Source organism: Sinocyclocheilus rhinocerous, unplaced genomic scaffold (genome assembly GCF_001515625.1).
Source record: "Sinocyclocheilus rhinocerous isolate Xijiao unplaced genomic scaffold, SAMN03320098_v1.1 scaffold313, whole genome shotgun sequence".
NCBI lineage: Eukaryota > Metazoa > Chordata > Actinopteri > Cypriniformes > Cyprinidae > Sinocyclocheilus > Sinocyclocheilus rhinocerous.
The window spans coordinates 7,714-16,839 of record NW_015627539.1 but is presented as its reverse complement, the minus strand read 5'-3'; the positions used below and the strand labels follow the sequence as shown (position 1 = coordinate 16,839).

General features: G+C 37.8%; 1 protein-coding gene across 1 annotated transcript in view; it reads left to right on the top strand.

Moving 5' to 3' along the window:
* Positions 1-8,670, top strand: part of LOC107729804 (ribonuclease inhibitor-like) — a 16,388-nt gene extending 7,718 nt beyond the window's left edge. The window contains exons 5-10 of the mRNA XM_016540509.1: positions 906-1,079; positions 2,177-2,350; positions 6,629-6,802; positions 7,010-7,183; positions 8,284-8,457; positions 8,587-8,670. Of these exons, the coding sequence (XP_016395995.1) occupies positions 906-1,079; positions 2,177-2,350; positions 6,629-6,802; positions 7,010-7,183; positions 8,284-8,457; positions 8,587-8,593 (877 nt within the window). The 3' untranslated portion in view covers positions 8,594-8,670. The remainder of the gene's footprint in view (positions 1-905; positions 1,080-2,176; positions 2,351-6,628; positions 6,803-7,009; positions 7,184-8,283; positions 8,458-8,586) is intronic.
* Positions 8,671-9,126: the final 456 nt, after the last annotated feature.

Sequence of the window (9,126 nt, the reverse complement as noted above, 5' to 3'; positions counted from 1 at the left end):
TGAGGCGCATGAACGTGCCTTCCAGGAGGGGGAGGTAATGTCACGCCCTTGGACTGCCCCTGTGTTCCGTGTCTTGTGTTTTGTTCCCCATGACCCAGTTTCTCCCATGTTTGATTATGTTCATTGTTTCCAGGTGTTCCCCATTTAGTTCCTGAATTTAAGCCCTGTGTTTTCCTGAGTCCTGCGTCCAGTCTTATACGTCTAACACCTGTGCTACGTGTGTGTTCCTGCCCATGTATGTCTTTATGTGGATTAATAAAAATTGTTCCTCGTTACCCTCCATCGTCTCCGCACTCCTTTGTTCCGACACTGTAGGCAAACCATGACGACTGGTGAGGGGGAAAGGGTGACAGAGTGCAGAGGGCCCAGAGGTTTGTGGGGCCCCAGCGAAAGTGATTTCGCGATCACAAACTTGCTTTTGAACATGCTTTTGATCAGCGCAGTCGGTGGAGAGCAACTGCGCTCAACTGCACAATCCAACACAACCGCCTCGCCGTCACGAGACTTTTTTGGCACACGTCAGCATGACATCAGAGCAAGGCGGACGTAACTCAGACACTTCTCTAACCGACATGCATCTCGCGATGATCACCGGTGATCGGTTCTGCGCAGATTTTGTTAATCTCAAACGAGCCTACTGAGAAAAGCTCAGAAAACTGATGACATCAGCCACGGCAGCCAAACACCACTGCAAATGAACGCATATATGTCACTTTTTTAGGCCTTAAATACAAATCAAAATAATATAATAATAATTAATCAAAATGATAATAATAATAATAATAGCAATAATACTTCCTGGGACGTAACACCCACACAGAATTAGGATTTATTATCATAGTCTCTCTGTATTTGTGTTGTTGTTTCTGCTGAACTGAGGGAGTAAAGAGTGTGTTGTTCTGCAGGCTGAAGGATTGTGACATTACAGATGAAGGTTGTGCTGCTCTGAGTTCAGCTCTGAGATCAAACTCCTCACACCTGAGAGAACTGGATCTGTCTTGGAATAAACTAGGAGTTGCAGGTCTGAAGCTGCTCTCTGATGGACTGAAGGATCTTTACTGTAAACTGGAGACACTGTGGTAAGATCATATGTGAATCTTAACATGAAAATGCAAATGTAAATTTGATTATTTCTGAATGCAGTGTACTTCACAAATCTTGGCACCTTTGGTAAATATGAGCAAAGCAGGCTGTGGGAATTTTTTTTATAGTTTATTAAATGTGTCTATCATTCACAATGTTCACAAAATATTCAGTCACCAATAATTTTATTTGCAATTTTCACCTTGCATCTTAAATATAGCACAAGAGCAACAAGAAAAATATGTGTACAAGACAGTCACCAAAAAAATCTACAACAGTTGTCATAGTGAGTTTGTCTGATCATTGATCATCATGAAATGCAAAGCCAATCCAACAGAAAAAAAGATCAATTATTATCATAAGAATGAGAAGGGGTGTCAATAATTTTGGCACACATTTAAGAAAAACAATCACCTATTTTTAATTTAAAATAACATTTTTGTGAATATTTTTAATGAAATACTATGAGGATAAACTGCAAACACAATTTTCCAAAGTCTGTTTCGCTCATTTACCAGTGGAATATACAGATTAACTTGTTTCTCCACACCATAACATAGGCAACACTTCCATTCACTCATGGTTTTTTATATTAATAATGGTGAAGTTTTGGTTGAATGAGAAGAAGAATAAATGCATCACATACAAGAAATGTATTTTTACCTACAACTCAACAAACTCAGCAAATTTAGTCTGGTGCTTTACAACAAATCTAATGTAGACCTCGTGTTCACTACTGTTGAGATTGTCTCAGTGTGTGACACAAGAGTGAGATAGGGCAACATTAATTTTTCTTTCTGTCTATTATTAATAATGCTTTTCTATTACGGATTTTACGTTTTTTAGGACATGCTGCTCTGTACCACTGCTGAATACATTTAACACACCATAATTCAGTAATATTGTTGAATTAATGATTTCATATTTTTCTACATCCTGATTCTCCAGATGATGCAGTGATTCTGATTCATGTGTCATATTCAGTTGCTCTGTCTTGATTTCTCTCTTTGTTGATCAATAATATTAATTTTCAATAATATTAACGCCTAAGTATTAACACTTCTGAGTAAAACATTGTTCATCATTTATTCAGGTTGAGTTATTGTGGCATCCCAGATGAAGGTTGTGCTGCTCTGAGTTCAGCTCTGAGATCAAACTCCTCACATCTGAGAGAACTGGATCTGTCTAAGAATAATCTAGGAGTTGCAGGAGTGAAGCTGATCTCTAATGGACTGAAGCATCCTCTCTGTAAACTGGAGAAACTGACGTAAGATCATACATTAATCTCAACTGAGAAAAGAATCATATTATTTTAAGGATCTATCTGTATGTTATTCAGATCATATCAATTTACATTAACACACAATAAAGCTAAACGTTATAACAAGTAATAAATGATTAAACTCATTTGTTTGCAGCCCAATGTGATGTCACATTAGGGTAAGGCCCGCCCACAATTGGTGATGTAATCTGCCCTATTAACTTCTCCCCTGAGTGAGCTGCATGCAGTCAATATTCATCTTCTCACTAGAGCAGCTAGCACTAACACAATAATGCTGCCTTTCTTAATGTGTTTGTAAGCATGTTGCACAGCTAATGTGGCTGAAGTTGCCATCGTCTCTGTATTCACAGAGACCAGAGATATGGCATCATTTTTATGCTTAGAAACATTATGATTTTGTGTATATTTTGACTGATCTAAATAACTGAATAGCAAAGAGTGGCCAGGATGCTCTGCTCTGATACAAATACAAAAATATTATTATTTTGTGTAGTCATCATCTATAACACTATAGACACAGCCAGGTTTACTAATTGAAAAATTTATTTGTGATGAAATAATTACATTATAATTACATTGGAATCTTACACACATGCTATACAGTTCATCTGAGCCGTGCATTAATTTGAGTGATGACAGATATTATGGGAGTGGCTTGATGGAGCGCAGGAGATGCAGATAACATGATCTTGACCCTTAAAAAACTTTAATTAATGCTGTCACATAACAAATCTGCTTCAAAGATAAAATTAAATGAATTGCTAATTACAACACTGAAATAAAAATGTCTTACAAATACTAGAAATCATGAATATAAATAATTGGGAATCATTTAAAAAAAAATAAAAACAGTGCACATTTCATTTATCTATTATTACATTTATGTAGTTTTGTTCGCTTGGCTGTTTCCAGAAATTTGTCAAGCTTTTCGTCAGGCATCTTTTTTAGTTATATGATGTAATCACGTTGCTGTCTTGCCGCCAGCCAATCGCTGCGTTGCTGATCGTGGTTTCGAGTATCGATACATCTGCCCTTTACGGGGAACACGAGAACGCGCACTAATAGACAACTTAATCATCAAATTTGTTTGAAGAACCAAATTAGCCAGAGATCAGTTATCATGATTAGAAGATCTGGCATCTTTCAAATAATCTCAGATGTATTAAGCAAAGTACGAAGAACGGACCCCTGGCCAGAACAGTGCCATCAGATTTTAACCCTAACAACAAAAACACTGGAATGAGGATTTCAAACCTGAAAACACTTAGGACATGGACATGGTATCATAAATGATCTGAGGGGTATTTTGAGCTGAAACGTTACTGAAACTTTCTAGGGACACCTGGGCCCGTATTCTTAAAGCTTCTAAGAATCCTCTCAGAAAGCTCCTAATTTAGCTTTAAAAATTCTATGAAGGAGTCTTAGCTTAAGAGTGATTCAGGACCAATCTGAGATCAACTCTGAGCAAGGAAAAGACAAATGCTGCGTCTCAATGTGCCTACTTATACTACGCCCTTAAAATATGTACTCTTATTTTATATACATACAATCATGAAAACGTTTCAGTTTTTTATGTATTATTATTGCACAAGTGTCTGTATGTAATGTCTGTGGCTAAGCGCAACATAAGTGGCTCAGTGGGAAATGCTGTCTCCTCACAGCAAGAAGATCTCTGGTTCGAGTCCCAGCTGAGCCAGAAACTCTTTCCCTCACAATCTAAAGAAGTGTGAATCACAGATGCTTAATTGTCTAAAGGTGTAGCTGTGTTTTTTACTGCCTATCGATGGAGCCGTTGCTGAATTGTTGTTGTTGTTTTTTTGGCTTTTTTATGGCTCAGTTTTGGGGTTTCTGGTTAAAGGCTGGTCTCTATGTGGTTTACTGAAGGCTGAGATTGGGTAGCACTATTAAAACTTGTTCTGGCCCAGCTCAGGGCTGGTTATAAGTTACTATTCGGCTGAGATTTGGGCCAGTTATGGCTCATGTCTGTAGTCCAGATCTGGGCCAAACAAGGGCCGTAATTCTTTGCTGCATGCAAGCTGGGCCAGAAGACAATTGCTATGTGGGCTGTCACTGTAAACTGGCCTGTCAATCATCTTGTCACAGTTAACATTCTCCACATTGCATTTCATTTAACTTCCTACCGTATTGGAGAGAAAAGAAGTAGCACATTGATCTGCCAGTCGCGGGTCTTTTTCTCGCGTCCTTCCGAGTTTGTTCTTTCAAGGTAGCCTGGCAAGACCGGTCTCCATGAGAACACAAGTTCGTTCTTTGCGTTCTTGGAATTGAGAAACAGCCATTGTTTGCACCTGTGTCTCATTAGTATTGCTAGCTCACCCTATGGTGAGCGTGATTTTACCAAGTACAACATGTTCCTGGATCAACATCTTTGTTGATCCTGGAACAACATTCCAATCAACCAGTCAGAATTGAAGGATAACTTAGGATTGAAGGATTGATTTAGGCTTATGATCAGGGTTAGGTGCTTCTACACCCTTGGTAATCAGCTATCATTTCACACTGATTTTAGGAATAAATTATGGGTAGGGTTAGGTTTAGGGGTAGGGATTGGGTTAAGGCTATATTTTTGGACAGTAATGTTGATCCAGGAACATGTCTTACTTGGCAAAATCACAGCGACCTTCATGCGGAGAACTCTGCTCATATTTTATGCATAATGATGCATTTAAAAATTAACGACCAAATGGTTGTTTATAAAAGTTCACATTGCTGTTGCAGATTAAATATAACATGGATAACAATAAATACATATTTTTTACCAGGTTAAATGTTGATTATTAGTAACTAATAATCTACCTAACCGTTGATCGCGCGCATCCGCCCCGTTTGTAGTTTTTCTAAAGAATTTTATTAGTGTTTGTAGTTCTGGACCGAATCCTTCGCCAAAGCGCAATTTTAGCCATTAGAGTGTGCACAGATCCACACTTCAAAAATTGACCTGAAATAGTAGACCATCCGGGGACTTTCGGCATACTCTTTTCAACATACTATGCTTTGGGACACACTTATTCTAATCTCACATACTATTTGGGATGGATAGTATGAACATTGAGACACAGGGAAAAACTTTGATCTTAGTGAGGAGGCGGGCCTGACCCCATTGCTAGGTATGACACAGCCTTATGAAGACTGTGATTGGTTGGTTGTCCCACCAGCACAAGTGTAGGGTCTATATAAGCCTTGACTTTGAAATTATAGGTGTAAGTTTTTCTGTTTTACCACACACACACACACACACACACACACACATTATCAGTGTTGGGCAAGTTACTTCCCAAATGTAATACATTATATATTACTAGTTACTGTCTTTTGAAAGTAATTAGTTACATTACAATATTACTGTCTCTGAATTGTAATGCGTGACACTACTTTTGAGTTACTTTCACCAAAATATCCACATAAGTATTATAAAATGCCCAAATGTAGTTTATTGCTGCTCATTCTACACCCAGTGGAGGGTAATGTGGTAGGTCTATATAGCATACAATTATAAAATCATATTTAGATGCCGGTATGTTTTTTATTTACCATGCTGTCATACTTAACATATTTTATAGGAAATGAACAGCGACACAATAAGGTTCTGAAAGTGCTGTAATTGTTTGTGTGATCACTTTGCTTATAGAAGTTTGTGACATACCCAAATCATCACTGCTGCACAGTTGCATTTTTTCAGCTGCCAAATATGTTAATGTAGTTAATGTGATTACTTCCATTTCTGGCACTATGGTATTTTCATGCTATGTCGGCGATGTTAGCATGTCTCTAATAAGATCGGTCACAAACATGATCTCTGCAATATCTAATGTGTAGCATCTTAAATCATTGTCTTGTATTGTGTGCAACTAATTTCTTCTCCCTCTTCATGTTTTGTCAATTTTCTCCACTGCTAAAGAAACTCTTAAGCCTCTTAAAAGTCCTCGTCCGTACTCCTAACAATTTTGGACCTTAAGACCTCTTTTAAGGGTTATAATACTTTCTGAATTACTTTTTTCTTTACTAGGATCTTTTCTTTAATTTTAAGAGGAAACACCCACATTTCTAAGAATTTTCTTAGAATTCTGTCACTAGGAGCAACTCTTTGCACTAAGACTTTTCATGAATACGGGCCCAGGGACTTATATTACATCTTGTAAAAAGGGGTGTCACAGTTTAATTTTAAAATACTTTAATGTTATAGTGTCTCTGTGTTTGTGTGCTTGTCTCTGCTGAACTGAGAGTGAAGAGTGTGTTGTTCTGCAGGTTGAGAGATTGTGGCGTCACAGCTAAAGGTTGTGCTGCTCTGAGTTCAGCTCTGAGATCAAACCCCTCACATCTGAGAGAACTGGATCTGTCTGGGAATAAACTAGGAGTTAGAGGTCTGAAGCTGCTCTCTGATGGACTGAAGCATCCTCGCTGTAAACTGGAGAAATTGGGGTAAGAGCATACAGTGTTTCCCCTGCCATTATTTTAGGGGGGCGGCCCGCCCCCCTAAAATTAAGCAAACTAAATAGCCTTATGTTATTTATCTTATTTACACGACGGCATGTAAATTCTGTGATATTACTCATTTTCAATACTATTTTTGGCAGATAGGGTGGATAGTATGCACATTGGGATGCAGGGCCTGTCATTTTTCTGCAGGTTGTGGGATTGTGGCGTCACAGCTGAAGGTTGTGCTGCTCTGAGTTCAGCTCTGAGATCAAACCCCTCACATCTGAGAGAACTGGATCTGTCTGGGAATAAACTAGGAGTTAGAGGTCTGAAGCTGCTCTCTGATGGACTGAAGCATCCTCGCTGTAAACTGGAGAAATTGGGGTAAGAGCATACAGTGTTTCCCCTGCCATTATTTTAGGGGGGCGGCCCGCCCCCCTAAAATTAAGCAAACTAAATAGCCTTATGTTATTTATCTTATTTACACGACGGCATGTAATTTCAGTCTCTACGTTATGGTCGCGCTCTCTGTATCACGCACAGCGGAGTTCCGCCCGATGCGCGCGCGCGCACACACACACACACAAGTGATGAACAACATCTCCAGAACTGCTCTGAGAGTCACTTCATGAGCATTTGACCGTTTCATTTGAGTAAAACTATCATCATGTCATACACACACAGAAATGTAATGGTATTCACGGCAACCCGTCAAAATAAAAGTTTGGTTTAACTTGAGGGCATTGGCAGAAATATATTACTATTGTTGAGTAGAATGTACGTAACAGACTGCTACTACTACTAGTAAAATTATTAAAACCTTATTTTTAAGGAATAAGCATTCAATACTTCTTCAATGTTTTAATTGTAATATTAAATGACCTTTATTTTCCAAAAAATTAAATTTGTTTAATTTTCATTACTTAAAAGATAGATTAAATGAATGTTTTATGCCTTAAAACAAAATGTAAATACACAACACAGAATTTCTGAGCAAAAAAATCATAAGGCTATTGTAAGAATAAATGAAACTTGTTTTATGCTTTCAAATTAGACATGCTAAAACAGAATTTGGTTACAATAAAACATAAGGTTGGACAAATAAAACATTTCATAGGGCCCTAAACGTAATATTTGTTAAACTTTTAATAAATTGATGTTAAATTGTTTAAGTTTCATGATTTTAATTAATTAGACATGCTTTTTGATTAATAAAATGTAATTTAACCATTAAAAAGGAGTCCAGAAAAAAAAAGAAAAAAAAAAGCCGTAAACCTAGGGGAAACACTGGCATATATTAATCTCAGCTGAAACAATTATATATACTATACCAAGGGTCTGTCATCGTAATTATGTTCAGATCACAGTGATTTACATTAACATACAATAAATCAGTAGTAAACAAAAACTAATAGAAACGTTAAACCCACACAGATTTGGGATTTAATATTATAGTCACTGTGTTTGTGTCATTTTTTCTGCAGGTTGAGTAAGTGTGGCGTCACAGATGAAGGTTGTGCTGCTCTGAGTTCAGCTCTGAGATCAAACTCCTCACACCTGAGAGAACTGGATCTCATTGGGAACACACTACGGCAGTCAACTGTGAAACTGTTCTCAGCTTTAAAAGATGATCCACATTATAAACTGGAGACACTGCTGTAAGTAGTAATGATTAAAATCATATCATATTATTAAAATAATTTGAACTCCGACCCATGTACAGATGTGTGTCAGCAGTAATGCTCATTAATGCATCTGTTACTGTGTGTGTCATTCTGTACTGACAGGTATTAAATGATGGTGAATGTGGGGCCTCAGACACATGAAAGCCCACACAGAATCAACAGAACTGAAGTCACAGTGATCAAGCGCTGATTGGGAGGGGGGTAACATAAAGTGTACTTCAATTTCAAATAGGGCTGCACGATAAATCGCATGCGATATTTAACGCGCATCTTGTCAGAAAGCCGGTTCTGTAATCAGCGGTAAATCTCCATCACGTCCGTGCTTTCACATTGAGCCGCATTAACTATTAATGCATTTTTCTGTCACAAATGTCTAGATTTCTCTGTCAATATTACTTCTAATGTAATGTGACAGTTAAGGTGTGAATTTTTGCTCTAAGTGTATTTCACAAAGCGTTTTAGCACTAAAACGAGCTCCTAAATCTGTGAAACGTTAGGAGTAGTGAAGAGGACTCCTACGTCACTAAAACCAAGCCACAAAACTATCCTAAAATGTCTGTTGCTGGCAATCTGCCTGAACGTAAATATTTTAGAAACATTTGATGATAATGATCTTTTAAAGAGGTATCACCTTTGGTTTTG